This window comes from Fragaria vesca, linkage group LG1, assembly GCF_000184155.1.
Source record: "Fragaria vesca subsp. vesca linkage group LG1, FraVesHawaii_1.0, whole genome shotgun sequence".
In the NCBI taxonomy this organism is placed as follows: Eukaryota; Viridiplantae; Streptophyta; class Magnoliopsida; order Rosales; family Rosaceae; genus Fragaria; species Fragaria vesca.
The window spans coordinates 19,539,611-19,558,263 of NC_020491.1; the positions used below are offsets into that span (position 1 = coordinate 19,539,611).

An 18,653-nucleotide genomic window follows, 5' to 3' on the forward strand; every position below is an offset into this window, starting at 1 on the left:
ATTAGCTCCATAGTGGATTTAAAACTGAAAGCAGCCAAAGACATAACCAATGACCAACTCCCCAAATGGTTTAAAGATTCAATTCAAAGATTGGTGAATCAAGTATGGTTTTCTGGTCATGCTAATTGCTTTTTGGGGGATCCCTTTGTAAACTTCATGTAAACGCAGAATGATTTAGGGATCAAAGAATGTCCACATTACAATGTGTATATGAACATAGCATATGTAGTTAACACTTTCCCACCACTCCCGATCAAGGCCTTTTAATGAGTTGGTTCAAGCTACCCACTATATTATGTGGTATGGGGGGGCGCGGTCCTAAATTTAGGATTTTATGGAGTGGGTAGATTAGATCAAGATCATCAATAAGATGATGTTGTTGGTGATTTTCACTAACATACTTTGTACATTTTTTTTAATTTTCTTTCAAAATTATTGCACATGATTCATTCGTCTAGTTTCTCTAACTTGATCACATTTTGCTGAGTTGAGTAATTGTTCACTACGTATGTCCTTATTGAAAGTTAGGCAAAAACCCCACTGCCATCTTTATTTACCAGTTCTAAGTTAGAAATTGAACCTATTGAAGCCCCTTAATACCAAATATATACCCTACAATATTTCACTTTGAAATTTCAATACGGGTACGCGGCTTCAAACTATTTGTCAAAATTTGGTATAACAGCACAAACATCTCTGAAAAATTACTCCCAAATCCATACATTTCAACCCTTTTAGTTTGTTAACTTATTCTTCAAAATATTGTCAAAGTTTGGCCCAAAATTGTCAAAAATTTCAGTTCACCTTCTCCTTGCCAATGTCATATTTCTGCTGGACAAAATTACCCTCTTCACTTATTACATAACCCAAAATTCAACAAGGTGATTACAGGGATATTAGGAACATAATATATAATTCAACAATGTAACACCATAGAGGAAGCAGAGAAATCAAGCTGCAGTTATAACTTGTATAAATATATGTCTGCACGTTTTAGAAGCCTTAAGGATCCAAAAAGGAATTTTATTGATGATCATAGAAAGTACACATTTGTAATAATATTTACTCTGTTTCTTTGTCCCCCTCTTTAAGCTTTCTTTTGCCTCCAAAAATTCAAGACCCTTTACAGGGAAACTTAAGGTATATTTAGCCATTTTCTTTGGGAGCTTTGGCTGCTGGTGTTTCAATGAAGTAATCCATATACCATGTTAATTATATTGATTTTTCAAATGCATGTTCTTTCTCTATACTTCATATGAACCTGAAGGAGCTTTTGTTCTGAATTTTCAGGGTGGACAAAAATGGAGAAGATGAGGCAATGGGGTTGGCTTCTGGGGTCATTTGCAGCAATGCTTCTTCTGGTTTTGTTCTTGGCTCGTGATGGAAGTTACGACGAGACGACAAACCCAGTAAGGTTAGTCCTCTGCTCTATTTCTTCTCCTTTCATACTTCCTCTGTTTCCCTCTGTTTCTGTCTTTCTTTTATCTCATGGTGATCGGTGACGCAAAGCACGAGAAGAAAGAGAGAGAGAGAGAGAGAGAGAGAGAGCATTGTGTCTTTAATGGTGAAGTGAAAATGTCTGTTACTTTGGCCTGGAGCAATAATCTCCTCTAATCACCGTGACTGGCACATTGGTGGGGCGAGTGCACCTTGGTGCGTAGAATCTACTACCGAGTTCTATAACTGTTGGAATTGGAAGAAGCAGGGTAGTAGTAATGAGCAGAGTCCCTCTCAATTAATTACATTTACTGGTGTTATTTTAGATATTTGATTTCCTATGATCTTGATAGCTGAGAATATAATGCATGCTTTGAAATTTATAAATAATTTCTGTGGTGCTTTTAGTTTTTACTAGGTCTTCAGGTCTTCATCAGCACATTCTTGTTCTTATTCAAGCTATCATTGCACCCATCCCTCTTGTTTTTTTCTGTCTCGTGAAGCATAACTTTTAGGAGTTTGTAATTGTCTCTCTCTCTCATGTTGTGTTATTCCTTCCATATTTGCATCTCATAGGTTTGATTTTGCCTTTTACTCTCTTGCACTCTTCCCAGAGGTCACGGTTAGTACTAACCAATTCACATGACAACATATGAGTAATTGTTGAAGACATGGATGAAAGAATGCTTCAATGATTTAAGCTGTATCATAATTTTGACATTTGATAACATAACAGAAGCATTTTTCGTCTTTTCGACGTATGTAGCATGTTGAATCAACTGAATGATATTTTGATTGCAGACGATCACTGAGAAGCATAATTCCTTGGCAACAACATGGTGTCAGTTTAACAGCAAAGAACCGCAATAGAGTAATTTCTTGTTTCTACCCCAGTATCAAAATTGCTGTTTAACTAATAAGTTAAACAGCTATAACTTCCACAGCTAAAATTTCAGCAGCATATATGAGTTGGATCAGAACCATGCGTTCTCCATATTGATCAGCTATATAATTTGTGGTTTACACTTTTATAGGTTGTTTTGGATAATGGCATTGTCAAACTCATTTTCTCTAATCCGGAGGGAAACGTTATTGGAATACAATACAAAGGCCTTGACATACTTGAAATGGGGAATGAAGAAGATAATAGAGGGTAAGTACACTAGCTCCTTGATTATGGACGTCGTCTCTTAACAGTTGCGGGCAATTTGTTTGATGAAATGCTCCAAAAGTTGAGCAATGCAACACCGAGACTATTTGGAAGCATATACTTATCATTCCAATTTTACTAAGAAATTCAAGTTTTTCTTTGACATATATGAAACTTGCTGCAGGTACTGGGATTTGGTCTGGAAAAAGAATACAACTGACAAGTAAGCATTCAATTAATCCTTTTACTTCTTCACCTGTAATACATTAGAACAATGTATTTACTTAGTTTTAGCCAGGAACTTATTTACATGATTCATGTGCAGACTACAAGCAACAAAATTTAAGGTGATTACCGCGAGGCCAGACCAAGCAGAAATTTCTTTCCTAAGAACATATGATGTTTCCCTTGGTAACGGCACGAACATAATTCCCTTGACCGTAGACAAAAGGTGTGGTCACAATTCTGGATCTAATTTACAACACAGAATATGTAGAGTACAGTTTACCTTAGCTATACTTGGTTCCAGGTACATATTGCGGAGGGGTGCTTCTGGTTTCTATGCATATGGAATATTCGAACGCCTTGAAGGGTGGCCGGGAGTTCAGGATATGGATCAAATTAGAATGGTTTTCAAGCTTGAACAAGCCAAGTAAGTAGAAACTGCAAAAGTATCGATCCGGTGATCTTCATTTTTAGAGTTTGACACAGGGAGCATGTAAAAACTGCTTGTGAACTGAAACTCATTTACAGTTCTTGTGATTTACCATTTCTTGTTATCAATGGTCAGATTTGATTATATGGCGTTATCAGACACTAGGCAAAGAATGATGCCAACAGCAGCGGACCGTGGTAATGGTGAGCAACTTGCGTATAAGGAAGCTGTTCTTTTGACAGATCCAAGCAATCCTGAGTTTAGAGGAGAGGTAGATGACAAGTACCAGTACTCAATCGAGGACAAAGATAACAAAGTTCATGGTTGGATTAGTACTGATGAATCTGTGGGATTCTGGATGATCACACCCAGTGATGAATTTCGAACAGGAGGCCCCTTTAAGCAGGACCTCACCTCCCATGTTGGCCCAACTACCCTCTCGGTAAGTACCACTACCAAGCAAACTTGTCTAGCTAGTTTCTTTCATCATGTTCCCTTACGATTCTTATCCAATTCATTTGCTAAATGCCTAAATCTGAGATTTGCTAATATGCACATTGATACAGATGTTTGTTAGTACTCATTACGCTGGGAAGGATCTTGGGATCAAATTCGAAGAAGGTGAGGCATGGAAAAAGGTTTTTGGACCCGTCTTTGTGTATCTTAACTCGGCTCCAAGCTCAAAGAATTCTACCAGTATACTTTGGAATAATGCTAAACAGCAGGTAATTATAAGTTAATAACACATTCATGTTTAATTTCTATTACAGCGCAGTCCAGCTAAACTGTCCGGTATCATTTGGTCTAGTAACATTATTAATCTTGTTGTTGTGTATAGTAAGTTGTTACGTAATAAAAAATAATAATTCGACTAAACTAGTGACCTTAAAAATTCTTATCAGCTGTTTAAAGAAGTCGAGATCTGGCCGTATAATTTCACTCAATCCGAGGACTTTCCTTCTTCTGATCAAAGGGGATCGGTTTCCGGCCAGTTACAAATACATGATCGGTATGTAACTCATATATCATACACGGTGCATTTGCGCTCATATCCAAGTTCGGTTCTCAATCAAATTTATTTAATTAGCGCGTAAATTAATCTACATACGATAACAAAAGCGTTTGTATTTTTAGGTACATCAATGAGAGCCTTCTCCCAGCAAGTTCTGGCTATGTAGGATTGGCTGCACCAGGAGAAGTGGGATCATGGCAAAGGGAAAACAAAGTAAGTTCTCCAATTGATATTGTCCATATCATGCCTAAAAGCATCAAAAGAAAAAGGTATAATATACTTGAAATCATCAAGGTGAATACATTATAAATTTCTTTCTTTTATATATTGAATTGTCAGGGTTATCAATTTTGGAATCAAGCCGACGAAGAAGGTAGATTCATTCTCAAAGATGTTCGACCCGGAAACTATAGTCTGTATGCATGGGTTCCTGGCGTTGTTGGGGATTACAAATATGAGGCTGATATTACAATTATTCCAGGTAATTAAGTGATCTTTTTAGCTTCTCCTTCATCTATCTATCTCCTTAATTACCTTCGTATGGATGATCTGAGATTTCTTTATTTATGATATGTTTAATTTTTCCTTCATGGGTTGGTGTTCTTTTTCCTCTGTTCTGGATGTAATTTTATTTTCTTTTTTTATTATTAATAAAATAAAAATAAGGAAACAAGCGGTGGGCTCCTAGAGTGTGGCAGATCCTTCTCCTTTGGGATTTAGGATTGAGGGTGGGACTTGTTTCCCTTACATTATCTACCTCTGAGGGGCTAATATCACCTAATCCTTTAAAAAAAAAGTGATCTTTTTAGCTTAACCTTTTTTTTTTGTATAAAAGAAAAGAAAAACATAATAATGCTGTTACCAGAAAATAATTAGTAATTAAAATCTGTACTTCTGCAGGGTGTAATATCAAACTGGACAATCTTACTTTCGAACCTCCAAGAACTGGTCCTACATTGTGGGAAATTGGCATCCCTGATCGAACTGCTGCCGAATTCTACGTACCAGATCCTTATCCGACTCTTTTGAACAATCTATACAACCACATACCCTCAGAAAAGTAAGTTCTCATGTAACTAACAATCAGTTCATTTTACTATTTAGTGTTAATGTATGAGCTAAATCTCTCATTCTGCTAAAACCAATTGCTTGATGTAAATTGATTTCCATGTACAGCTTCAGGCAGTACGGGTTGTGGGCACGTTATGGAGAGCGATACCCTCATAGTGATCTTGTCTACACTGTAGGTGTCAACAATTACACTGATCACTGGTTCTATGCTCAAGTGACCAAGTACTTCCTTTGTCTGTAATCTTTTTAGTTCTGCAAATATCAAGTTAGTGTAGATACTAATATGCATTGTGCCCTGCAGGATTACTGGAGATGAAACATATGTAGGAACAACGTGGGAAGTTGTATTTGAACTTCATAATGTCACGAATCCAGGAATATATACACTCCAGTTGGCATTGGCCTCGGCACATAGTGCAGAATTGCAGGTACGCAGTAAACTTGTATCAATTTGATATTTCATATCAATTAATAACAAATTTCCGGCTAATTTTTGTTCGTCGGCTTCTAATTAGGTTCGGATTAACAGCCAGAGCGACGAGAGACCTCTTTTCTCAACAAAGTTAATCGGAGGGGACAATGCGATAGCAAGACATGGAATCCATGGTCTGTACTGGTTGTTTAGTGTTGAGATACCGAGCTCGCTACTAAAGGAAGGAAACAACAGCGTGTACCTTTCTCAGACGAGAGGTGGTGAAACTTTCCAAGGAGTCATGTACGACTATATCAGACTTGAAGCACCTTCATCACACACTGACTCACAAGTAGTGATATAGATGTTTCTTAAAAAAAAAGATTGACAATTCCATTATACAGTAGTTAGTCATACCAAAACTAACCACATATTTCTTTTACCATAAAACTGGAACCAGGCAAGAAAATCTGCTCTTCGTAGTGTACACAGTTATGATTGATGGATGAATGCAAAAATTAACTGTTTATGGAAATAATTCGATTTTCATCCAAACATGATTCTGTACAAGAATTTTCATTCTAACACAGTGGGATTAGTACCTTGGAAATTTAAGTAAGTATAACAGTTAGTAGCAATGTTCTAAAAATCGCTAAGCAGTAGAAGAGAGCTAGCGGTGGCAATGAGCCAAGTGCCTGAGCTGATCTTTATATAGCGAAAACCTAAAATTATAGATACATTATAGTTGGTCGAAAACATAACAAAACAAGCATAACGTGTTGATTCTATCAGAAAAATTAAGTATTCAACTCGTCTAGACGCCATTTAACGCCTAAACAGGCATAGGCGGGTGCTTAGAAAGACATTTAGAACACGGATTAGCAGCATATATTATCAACAACCAACCGTCATCATAAGACACCTATATTGTACTTAAGAACCAGCTAGCTATCTTCACATAAACACCATGGACGATCAACTGCGTGCAAACGCTGCTAATTAAGATATATGATTGGCAAAAGCATCTGCAAAAACAACCTCAAGCTCGTTGAAAAAGCTTTTCTTAGAATACTGGCCTCCTCCTCCTACAACTCATACAATTCTGGTACCAACGTCCTTCAGGAGACCTCCTTTTAAGTTTGTTGAAATCGTTCTAATTATTTATGTCTCTCAAACAATTAATAGAAAATACCAAACTACTATTCAAGTCTTATTGTTTTTAAGTATCCGCCAATTCAGATGGGACCCCTCCTCTATTTAAGTTGTAGATGCACCCCCTCCTCTATTTAAGTTGTAGATACACGCAGTTCATATTTTCATCTCTTTTTTTTTTCTTCTAAATAAATACATGTTTTGTTTCTTTTAAATAGAAAAAAGCTTTCTTTAAGGGCTTAGTTATATAAATTAGATCTGCACTTTTTTGAGCCTTCTTAGATATCCAGTACACCTTCGAATAGAGTAACCATCTCTCGCCTTTGTTGTACGTACGTAGTAGCTTTGTTCTCTTTTTTCTTTTTTCTCGTCGTAAACTAAATCACCATCAGCTCTGTGGTGCCATACATTCCAACCTTTCTTCATCACCACCATTTCTAATCTCCGGTAGTAAAGGTATTACAGCAGTCTTGATTGGGTTTTACTCTTTTTAACGTACAAATGCATGATCTACTATAGATAATATTCTACGCTGCTCTCAGGGTTTCACGTTTATGCAGGGTGGTTGGAAATGCAGAAGGCGGGTCGTCGGAGCCTGAAGCATTGGGGTTGGCTTGTTGGGACATTAGCAGCAATGCTTGTTCTGGTTGTTTATCTGGTTGGTGAAAAAAAATACGAGCAGACCACCCCGAAAACCAGTACCCTACTATTAAGGTTTGTCATCTGCTCTCATTCTCCTCCTGCAAGCCTCCCAAAACATTTTTTTTTTTCAAATTGTCGTTCTGGAAACTTCACTGTAAATTTATACGTGATCGACTAGTAGATGTGTGCCTGAACTTATTAACAAAATATTTATGTAATGTTGCAGAAAAATACTTGAGAGATATCCCAGAACACAACGGCAGGACTTGAACATTCTCAAACCTAGTAGCGGGAGAAACTTTGCTAGACCACCATATCCAGGGATCAACATGGTAACAAATAATAGTGGCCGGAGGATCGTCGCGAGAACAGAAAATCCGAGGGTCAGCATGCTAAGGAGTCAGAGCCAGGTAAATGCAGCCCCTCATTTCCCTTTGATTTATGAACTAATAATAATCAATATGCATTATTCAGCTACTTAACATGTAAATATGGATTTAATTTGACCTTAACTCTACAAGCTTCAATTTTTTCATCCATTAACTGTGTGAATGCCCCATCAGATTAGGCTGGATAATGGCTTAGTCCAACTCACAGTTTCTCGTCCCGGCGGAGATGTCATTGGTATAAAATACAAAGGAAGTGACAACTTACTTGAACACAAGAATCTACGAAATAATAGAGGGTAAGCACACTTCCTCCAATCACCACATATATGTATATGCCAATGGTGCCGATCTACTCAAAAACACAATTACCCTAAAGGAAGCAAAATCTTAGAGAAAGGAGACACATCCTCCTAAAATTTCTGAAGTTAAAATAGATTATTGTGGAAGACAAAAGAAACGTTATTTTCAAGGTGTACAATTTTTCCTATATTGTTTCCAAATTGATTGAGGTGTATAAACCATCATGCAGGTACTGGGATGTGGTCTGGAACAAACCGGGAGAGAATTTGCATTATGTTGATAAGTAAATAAATCCTCATCCTTCTCTATATTCCTATAATTGGAAAACAAGTCTACTTGATTTTTGTTATTTACGAATCATGTACATGTGCAGACTACAAGCAACAAAATTTAGAGTTATTATGGCAACGGCAGACCAGGTTGAAATTTCTTTTGTCAAAATATATAATGTTTCCCAGCAGCATAGTGCCCATGTAGTTCCCTTGGATGTTGACAAAAGGTGTGTTCTTAACCCTCTTAATTGGACAACTTAAAACTTTGATGAATTCTCTCAATAACGGTACATTATACATGATTTTTTTGTAGGTACATAATGCGACGCGGTCGTTCAGGGTTCTATGCCTATGCCATATTCGAGTGCCGTGAAGGTTGGCCGGAAATGAAGATGGAACAAATTAGAATGGTTTACAAGCTTCAACATGAGAAGTAAGTAGAAAAAGAGCAAAAATTATTGTGTATATCTCAAAATCAGCTTCTATAACATGGGAACTCACTTGCATGCTATCATGTCACTGCCAGATTTCAGTATATGGTATTATCAGACACTAGGCAAACATTCATGCCAAAAGACAGAGACCGTAAAAACGGTGAGCAACTTGCCTATCCTGAAGCCGTTCGTTTAACCAAACCAAGTAATCGGGCGTTTAAAGGACAGGTTAGCCCTCTATAAATTTCCCTAGAATAATGGAAAACTCTTGCATCATTATAATGCTGCAAGAGTTTTTCTATTAGTTCAGTACTAAAACTACTAATAGGTTCTACATTTTTTTTTCTCAAATAAACTATTCCCTACTGCGAGAACTTCACTTTTCCTAAGTTTTGCGACATGGGATTGGGCTGCAGGTCGATGACAAGTACCAGTACTCAATGGAGGACAAAGATAACAAGGTCCATGGATGGATTTCTATAGACAATTCGTTGGGATTCTGGATGATCACACCCAGTGATGAATTCCGTTCTGCTGGACCCATGAAGCAAGGCCTGACATCCCATGTCGGTCCGACTACCCTCTCGGTAACCATCCGGCTTTGTTTCTCTCATCAATATGTGACACACTGACAGCCACATTCTTATGAGCGATTATGTTCAATCTTAATTTCTTAACTTCATATCACATACAGATGTTTCTGAGTACTCACTATGCTGGGAAGCAAGCTGGGATAGAATTGAAAAGAGGTGAGGCATGGAAAAAGGTTTTCGGGCCTGTCTTTGTGTATCTCAATTCAGCTCCAAGATCAAACAATTCCACCGGTACACTTTGGAATGATGCCAAGGAGCAGGTAATAAGATATCTAAGCTTACATTCTTAAGCAAATTCAATCTTGTTTAACTTCTTATGATCCTTAAAATTATTACTAGATGGCTGAAGAAGTCAAAAGATGGCCATACAATTTCACTCAATCCGAAGACTTTCCTCCTTCAGATCAACGGGGATCAGTTTCTGGCCGATTAATAGTACACGATCGGTGAGCGCGTAACTCGGATATTATAGAGCAGCAGTCCGATTAGTTACTTATCATTTCTTTCTGTGTCATTTTTACATAAAATCACAGAATAGTTATTTTCATAGGTACATGAGTGAGAGCCTTCTTTCGGCAAGTTCTGCTTATATGGGATTAGCTGCACCAGGAGAAGTGGGATCATGGCAAAAGGAAAGCAAGGTTTGTAATTTGTTTCACCAATTTTCTTCAATCCATATAGGTTTTGTGTTTCATGTTGAACAAGCAAGGTTACCTAAGAAGAAAATGTAGTGTGAATTATTGTTTTAATTTTTCTGCTACATTGTTTTTAGGGTTACCAATTCTGGACTCGAGCTGACAAACAAGGTCATTTCCTCATCAAAGATGTTCGACCTGGGAACTATAGTCTGTATGGTTGGGTTCCAGGCATCGTTGGGGATTACAAATATGAGGCTGATATTGAAATCAAACCAGGTATATAACATATCTATGCAATCAGCATGGCTTAAGATTTCAAAGAACATATAAGTGTATTGCTACCACGACAACCAATAGTACTTAATTAGCTAGTTTTCTGATTATATAAAGTTATACACTATGAGCAGGCAGTAAAATCCATTTGGCTAATCTTACTTATGAGCCTCAAAGAAATGGTCCTACCTTGTGGGAAATTGGCATCCCCGATCGAAGTGCAGCTGAGTTCTATGTACCGGATCCATATCCAACTCTCATGAACAAATTGTACAACAACGATCACTCGGACAAGTTAGTTCTCAGATTACCGACCACTTTGTTAAAGGAATGTATATATAGATACGCAGAAACATTGAGCTATTATGCTTAAACTTTGCATTTGCTTAATTTTCTGTAGCAGGTTTAGACAATATGGCTTGTGGAAACGTTATGAAGAACTATACCCCGATCATGATCTTATCTACACCATTGGCGTTAACGATTATCGTCATGATTGGTTCTATGCTCATGTCACCAGGTACTTGCTTTACGTACAATATATATAGGAGTATTTACCACACTATTTTTGTATCTAATGTTCTCTATCTCGCATTTCAGGAGTACCGGAAAGGAAAGGTATGTAGGAACCACCTGGCAAATTCGATTTAAACTCAACAGTGTCATGAGTCAAGGAAATTATACACTCCAATTAGCACTGGCTTCAGCTACTTCTTCAGAAATACAGGTATATATTGTTCTAGATTGATTGCATTATGTGTTTATTATCCCACTTGAACTCTTTCTGTGAAGTCTGAAGACTAAAATGCTTTGCTACTTGTGTTTGCTATGCATGGGATACTAAATAGGTTCGATTTAACGACCCGAGTGTCAAGCAACCTCATTTTTCGACGGGGCTAATAGGAGGGGACAATGCCATAGCAAGACATGGAATTCATGGTTTGTATTGGTTCTTCAGTGTTAATGTACCAAGTTCTCTGCTGCAAGAAGGAACCAATACAATCTATCTTACTCAGTCAAGAGGTGGAGCACCTTTTCGAGGAGTCATGTATGACTATATTAGACTAGAAGGACCTTCCATTAGACATCCAGACACATAAATATTTCTTTCTTCAAAATGCAGGAGTACATGCAGTAGGTAGTAAAACAGAAAAATCAATTAAACCATTTTTCTTTTAGATTTGTTTGTTTGTTTCACAAATAATGGGCAGCAAGAATTGATCAATTCATTTCCTCACTTTGGAAAGAAGAAAGATCAGGTACTAAAGAGATCGACCCGATGAAGTAGGCACATATCGATGGGGTTTTTAACTGTGTGACTGTGTATATTGTGTAATTTTATAGGAAAATACTTGTGTCCGGACTAATATGTATGTGTGCGTCTGGACTCTCTCTTATTTATATATCTTTGTCAATATAAATTGTAATCTTAACCGTTCAAAAGTTGGATTAACCAATAGAGATCACATCTGTAAAAAATCAATGTAAACCAAAATCGTTTACTCAGCCGAATGAATCAAACAAATTGACGGCTAATCATGAGACTGCTAACTTTCACCAGAACTGTCCATTTGTTTAATGCAATTGGCTAAGCAAACAATTTTTGTTTACATTGATTTTTTGCAGAGACGATCTTTATTGGTTAATTCAACTTTTGAATGGTTAAGATTACGATTTACATTGACAAAGATATATGTAAATAAGAGAGAATTGAGCTATTATGCTTAAACTTTGGTAGTGGACATGATGCTACCACTCATCATAAGGTTCGATGTATCCTGAAAGATCTTGGGCTTTCCTACATCAAGATCCATGCATGCAGATATGACTGTGTTCTCTTCTGGGGTAAAGATCTAGAAGGGAATGACCTTGGTGGCCTTGACGCATGTCCGGTATGTCACACTGACAGGTATAAGCTGACTCCTGCAGGTAATAGAAAACCTGTGAAAGTACTTCGGTATTTCCCGTTGAGGGATAGGCTGGAGCGGTTGTACATGTCTTCACACAAGGCCGAATCTATGAAATGGCACGCTGATAGAGAATTGCATGACGAAGATACCCTTATACACCATGCTTGAAGCATATAGACAGGGAGTTTCCTCATTTTACGTCAGAGGTCCGAAATATGAGGCTCAGGCTCTCATCCGACGGGTTCAACCCTTTTGGCAACATGAGTCTTCAATACAGTGTATGGCCGGTGATTTTGGTACCGTACAACCTTCCTCCATGGATGTGCATGAAGAAGGAATACAATATGTTGAGTTTGTTGATTCCGGGGCCCGGTTATCCAGGGAAGTGTCTCGATGTGTATTTGAGACTTTTGATTGAAGAGCTTAAGTTTTTGTGGGACGTTGGACATCCCACTTATGTCATGTACATGCACGACAAGTACATGCACGAGATGTTCCAGATGCATGTCATGGTTGTTGGTACCATCAGTGATTTTCCTGCCCGTGGGATGTTGTCGGGCAACGTTGTTAGGGGATACAAGGCTTGTTCAGAGTGCCTTAGCGATGAGGGGAGCAGCAGTCATTGCAACAAGATATGCAAATTGGGTCACCGTACTTTCCTTCCATATAATCACGAATGGCGGTTCGATGACAAGGCATTTGATGGGACCGTAGAAAACGGTGTGCCTCCCAGAAGATGGACGGGGGAAGAAATTTTAGCAGTGCTTAATGAGTACGATTTTGGGCAGCTCAACAATCATCCCAATATTGTGGCGGCAATACCTGAAAGACCCGACATGTACAAATTCTAGACACATAAGAACATATTATGGGAACTTCCATACTGGAGTAAGTTGTTGATCAGACACTACCTAGATGTGATGCACATAGAAAAGAATGTTTGCGACAGTGTGGTGGGCACAGTACTGAACTTGGAGGGGAAGACGAAAGACGGTCCTAAGGCACACATTGATCTACAAAAAATGCTTATAAGATGACATCTGTGGTTGAAAGAAGGGAAGAAAAAAAATGCCTCAAGCTCCTTACACCGTGAAGCCTGACTAGAAGAACGTAATTTTCAGGTGGATGAGTTGTGTGAAGTATCCTTCAGGCTATGCAAGAAATATAGCCCGGTGTGTGAACTTCCAGGACAATAAGATGTACGAGTTGAAAAGTCATGACTGTCATATCCTGCTACAACGTCTCTTCCCTGTTTACATTCGACCGTTCCTTCCCCGTTAGGTGGTGGAGCCGTTAGTAGCGTTGGCAAGATTCTTCCAGAAGTTATGCACACGGGAAGTTAAAAAATCTAACCTCCGGGAAATGCAAGAGGACATCATTTATATCATGTGTAAATTTGAGAGGATATTTCCTCCAAATTTTTTTGACATCATGCCTCACCTGATGATCCATTTTCCCGAGCAATTGTTACTTACCGGTCCAGTACACTACACTTGGATGTATCTCATGGAAATATACGTTTTTTACACCTGAATTCCTCAATATACATGTTCAATAATCATAACACTTTACAACTTGATTTATAGGCAACTTGAAGACTACAAAGATTATGTGGCTAATAAATCCGCGCCTGAAGGATGTATAGCTGAAACATATATTGCGCACGAGTGCGTCACTTACATGAAGTTGTATATAGGAGCGTTAAAGGAAACTCCGCAAACCATACCGGTAGATGTACCGAAGTTCAATATTTCCATACTCTCCAGTGATGTTGAAGTTTATGGAATTTTGCCAGACTCCTACAAGTTGCAACCACATGAGCTAGTCATTGCCCACTGGTGGGTATTGATTAACTGTCCAGAAGTTGAATACTGGAAAGACATCCATCTATATTGTCCAGACATTCAAGGTGATCTCGAGTACCACAACAGAGAGTTCGCAAACTATTTTGGCGGCTGGGTACGTAATTCAATATTTCTGTACGTATTTATGTTTATTGCATAATTATCCATATTTACAGTTGAATGGTTGGTTGCAGATGAACCATATTCAATTTGATGGTCACCCAAATTGGTCGCATGAACTAAGACTTCTAGCGATGAAGCCGATAATGTCAAAAGTTTATCTGATGTGCAAGGTGAATGGCGTGCAATTTATATGTGAACAAAGAGACAGCAAACGGAGAACACAGAATTCTGGGGTGATGGCGTATGGTGGGCGGAATGGAGTTGACTATTACGGTGTTCTCCATTCAGTGGTGGAACTCGTTTATGGGCAAGGCATGATAGTGCACCTCCTCAAGTGTAGATGGTTTGATACTAGGTCGCAGAGCATGAAGACCGATCAGTACAAAATATTATCGGTGAACACTACTACAAGTTGTTACGAAGATGACCCGTTCGTTTTTGCCACATCGGTAAAACAAGTGTTTTATCTTGATGACCTTGCAAATGGTGATGCGTGGAAAATAGTCAACCTTGTGCATCCTCGAAACATTTACTGGGCGGCTACACTTGGAGAGGCCGAAGACGAGGAAGAAGATGTTGCGAATCAAGAGCCCATCGTAATAGGTATTTCTAACTCCTCTACCGTTTGCCTTAATAATTTTAAAGCGGGTTGTTCGGTGCGAATTCGTGATAAAGAGCCAAGGCTTATTGATGTTGATCCAAATCAAGAAACAGACGAAGACTCTGGTGATGAGGAAATGCATAAATTACTAGAAATTAATTCTGACACCGAAAAAGACTCATCGGATGATTCCGATTACGAGCCTTAGTTTTAATTTAGAGGATGTAATACATTAATTTGTAATAAAAAAGAATGTATTACCTTTATAGTTTACATATGTTGAATTCATATTTCTGTTATTTTATATGAATTTTGGTGATATATGAACAGGAAGTTAGTATGGTTTACATTAAACCTTCTGTTTTTTTAATGTATTTTTATACTTTAGCCGACGAAATATATTATAATTCGTCGGCTAAGATGCGGTTAGCCGATGAATACCCTAATATTTCGTCGGCTAAACCCTAAACCATAGCCGACGAATACCTTAATATACGACTTGTTGCGTTTCATCGATTTGAAACTATTTCCAGTTGAAGGTCCGGCCAAAATACGTAATTTAGATGGTCCAATGACCTTTTCCGTGTGTTTAGGGGTTTGACTTAAGGGATTTCCTGATCGAGCCCTTAACCTTGTTGGATCAAGTTGAATTTTTTCCCATACATGTATTTTATCATGATGGTCAGATCTGACGGTCGGATTTTCGTTTCTCAAGTTTGATCATCACAATCACAATGTGCCGAATGTATAAAAAGTACTATAGCCGACGAATTTCATTACTTTAGCCGACTAGATTCACAGGTTTAGCCGACGAATTTCAAAGGTTTAGCCGACAAGATTCACAGGTTTAGGCGACAAAATTCAAAGGTTTAGCCGACGAAATTTTTATTTCGTCGGCTAAAGGTGTAGGATATATAATTAAACCTAGCACTCGACAGCCTCCACAGTGCTCCAAAAAACCCTAAAAATTTCGCCTGCTCGTCGCCCGTCGTTTGCTCGCCGTTGTTACTTGTTTGGTACTGCTCGCCGTCGTCTGGTCGTCGCCCGTCGCCGTCGGCCTGCTCGCCAGGTGGTGTAATCCTCTGATTTCGATTTCGAGATGTCATTCTAGAGTTTCGAATTTGGGAATTTAGGGTTTTTATGCGGTATTGATATTGTGGATTGGTTTATGATGAATATATATATATATATACACACACACACACACACACGTTGCTGTTTGTGTGACTTCGTTGTGGTTTGGATTATGCAAGTTTTAATCTATGGTTGCTAAAATATTGTGGATATTTTCGATGCCTATTGATTTTGTGTATGATTTACGTGTGGTGTGTCGTTATTAAGTTTCATATAGTCTGGATCAGTTAGTAAATTAGTTTAGTGATTCACATATATGATTAGAGCAAAACAGAGAGCGACATTGTTAAGCATTTGTGTTGATGTGGAATTCGGAATGGTGGATAGTAGCGTCTCCTTTTTTAGGTTCATTAGAATGTTGAGGGAAGGTGTAGTTGTTTGCGAGTGATTTTGTTGATTGGTGGTGTGAATGAGATTAACTGTGTGCAAGTACATGGTTATTTGGGGCATTGGTATGTCGTAAATCGATTTCTAGGTGTTTAAAAATTGAGGTAATAAACCTTTGGAGTTATGTTGATTGTTATCTTTCTTGGCAGCTGTATAGTTCAAATCTTGAAATAAATGATGAGTAAATTCTGCATTAGTAAAACTATAGAAGCTTGAGTTGGTTGTTTCTGTTGTATTTAGAGAGTTGTTCTTGTGAATCTGCTCGCTGGTGTCACACTTGAATTGCTGTAGTTGAGTAAAATAAGATCTAGAGATTGTCTCTGTGGCTATAGAGCACAGTGTCGTATTTTTGTATAATTTGTCATCAGAAGTTACAGGGTGTACTTGCATATGCAAAATCTAACAGCCTACGCAATAACATTACATTACAAGATTCATGTTTGGAATATAATAAAAAAAATCTATCCAAATCTACTCCTTAACTCCTACAGGGCACCTCCACATATCTTTTTAGTAAAAAGATATAATCATTCGCTTTTCTTTCTCAGCCTTAATTCAAATTAATATTTTAAACAGGATGAGTGGTAATTTTAGATCGACGAAGGGTTCGAAGGGCCAAAGGTCCGAATCGTCTGAGGGAACCTCTAGTAACCCTCAAACGTCGTTTCGGGGCCCCATGACAGCCAGACGTGCGAACCTTCTGGAGACGGCACAGAGGTAGCCGAGCGTTTCCCATTCCTCGAGACAGCTGGAGGTGCCCCCTTCATCGAGGCAGTCGGGCGTCTTTCGTTCCTTGAGGCAGCTATGGCCTCAGACCCAGACGGAGGTGTCTGCACCCCGTATGCCTGAGATACACCGAGCGCCCACTCCGGGTCCTACTGCTTCGAATGGTGGGTCAGATGGGGTACAGATGCCGCCGCCGCCTCATCTGTTCCTTTCGCGGATGATACCGGCCTTACCTGCAGTCGATGGCTTAAGGACGCCAATTTATCCACTGCCCCCGCCAGTGGCTCCATCAGCGGCGTACCGGTTCGTGCCTTTTGATACACCTCTTATTTCCGCAAGAGTATCATCATCGACGACAGAGACGGAATCCGTCGCGTCCGCCGCCCCTCAGGTAATGAAAGATGAATGATTTGTTTTCTTATAATTAATAATAAAAGGTCTTCGATTTTAATAATCAATTTAGTTTATCATGTGATAGGCACCATCGGAGCGAAACCGACAAAGAAGAAGAGAGGCCCTGTCACAGGGAAGGTTCTCGAGAAGACCATCAATACCTCAGGGAGGATCGTCATCGGTACTGACGAGGATGGCCACATAGTATCAGACGGGAAGTCGAGGACGTACTCCGGCCGCGTGGGAGCGCTCATTAGGGATTGAGTCCCTATGTTGTGGTCAGACTGGGGCGAGGTCCAGCAGGAGGTTAAGGACATGGTTCACAACGCGATGTCGGTGAGTTTACAAAATGCATCAATAGTATTATGTATTACATTGTTGATTTCTCGAAAAACTAAACTAATAAATGGTTAAATGCAGGTGTGGTTTGACGTTCCCGAGCACCTGAAGAACAGCTGGGCGGACGTTGTGCATGGAGGAAGGTACGTTGGGAAGTTAATGAAAAAACAAAATTGTATGTGATATTAATAATATTTCTAATATTTTTGTTGTATATGTAGGTACAAGGAGTGGAAGAATGAGTTGCGGACCCACTGGACTACGCACGGGAACGCACGTTCTGGTACCCCTGCTGAGTTCCAGTATAGGGAGTACGAGTGGTGTTGGCTTCTGATATCAGAATTCAACAACCCTCATAAACAGGTATTTAAAAAATTAATTAGTTAATTTGTCATTAAGTAAATCCGTTTTTAAATATTTTACTAATAGTTTTTTTTTTCTTTGAAGGCCGTTTCCCGGGCAAACGCTCAGAACCGACAACGCAACACAAGGAACCATCGTGCCGGTTCTAGACCGTTCGCTGTCTTCATGGACAAGGCGGCCAAGGAACATCCAGAAGTCAACCGGTACGTCTATACGTATGAGAAGGCATATCTTGACGCCCAGGAGGATATTGTAAGTCATCTTACGTTTTTAAAATTTTAAATTTTACTTATATATATGTTAAAATGTTAATTAATCATTTTTTCCTATTCAATTAGGCAAAGGTGAGGGAGGCTAGTGACGAGGTGATGAGTGCTATAGTGAGGGAAACATGGCCGGACAC

The 18,653-nt window shown here is 38.8% G+C and overlaps 2 protein-coding genes across 2 annotated transcripts; both read left to right on the forward strand.

Annotated features, from left to right (window-relative positions):
• The first annotated feature begins 943 nt into the window (after positions 1-943).
• LOC101292840 (rhamnogalacturonate lyase B-like) lies at positions 944-6,107 on the forward strand. Its single transcript, XM_004288446.1, has 16 exons — positions 944-1,140; positions 1,291-1,414; positions 2,239-2,308; positions 2,472-2,590; positions 2,772-2,810; positions 2,913-3,038; positions 3,117-3,239; positions 3,378-3,684; positions 3,809-3,967; positions 4,145-4,251; positions 4,377-4,467; positions 4,594-4,735; positions 5,155-5,314; positions 5,431-5,547; positions 5,627-5,753; positions 5,841-6,107. Exons 2-16 carry the CDS (start codon positions 1,302-1,304, stop codon positions 6,099-6,101), a joined length of 2,061 nt encoding a protein of 686 aa, XP_004288494.1. The 5' UTR covers positions 944-1,140; positions 1,291-1,301; the 3' UTR covers positions 6,102-6,107.
• A 1,353-nt stretch (positions 6,108-7,460) lies between these two features.
• On the forward strand, positions 7,461-11,530 carry LOC101303861 (probable rhamnogalacturonate lyase B-like). The gene is made up of 16 exons (XM_004289463.1): positions 7,461-7,603; positions 7,758-7,941; positions 8,095-8,216; positions 8,450-8,503; positions 8,594-8,719; positions 8,806-8,925; positions 9,019-9,154; positions 9,343-9,513; positions 9,621-9,779; positions 9,859-9,965; positions 10,070-10,160; positions 10,292-10,433; positions 10,565-10,724; positions 10,834-10,950; positions 11,031-11,157; positions 11,279-11,530. Exons 1-16 carry the CDS (start codon positions 7,461-7,463, stop codon positions 11,528-11,530), a joined length of 2,211 nt encoding a protein of 736 aa, XP_004289511.1.
• Positions 11,531-18,653: the final 7,123 nt, after the last annotated feature.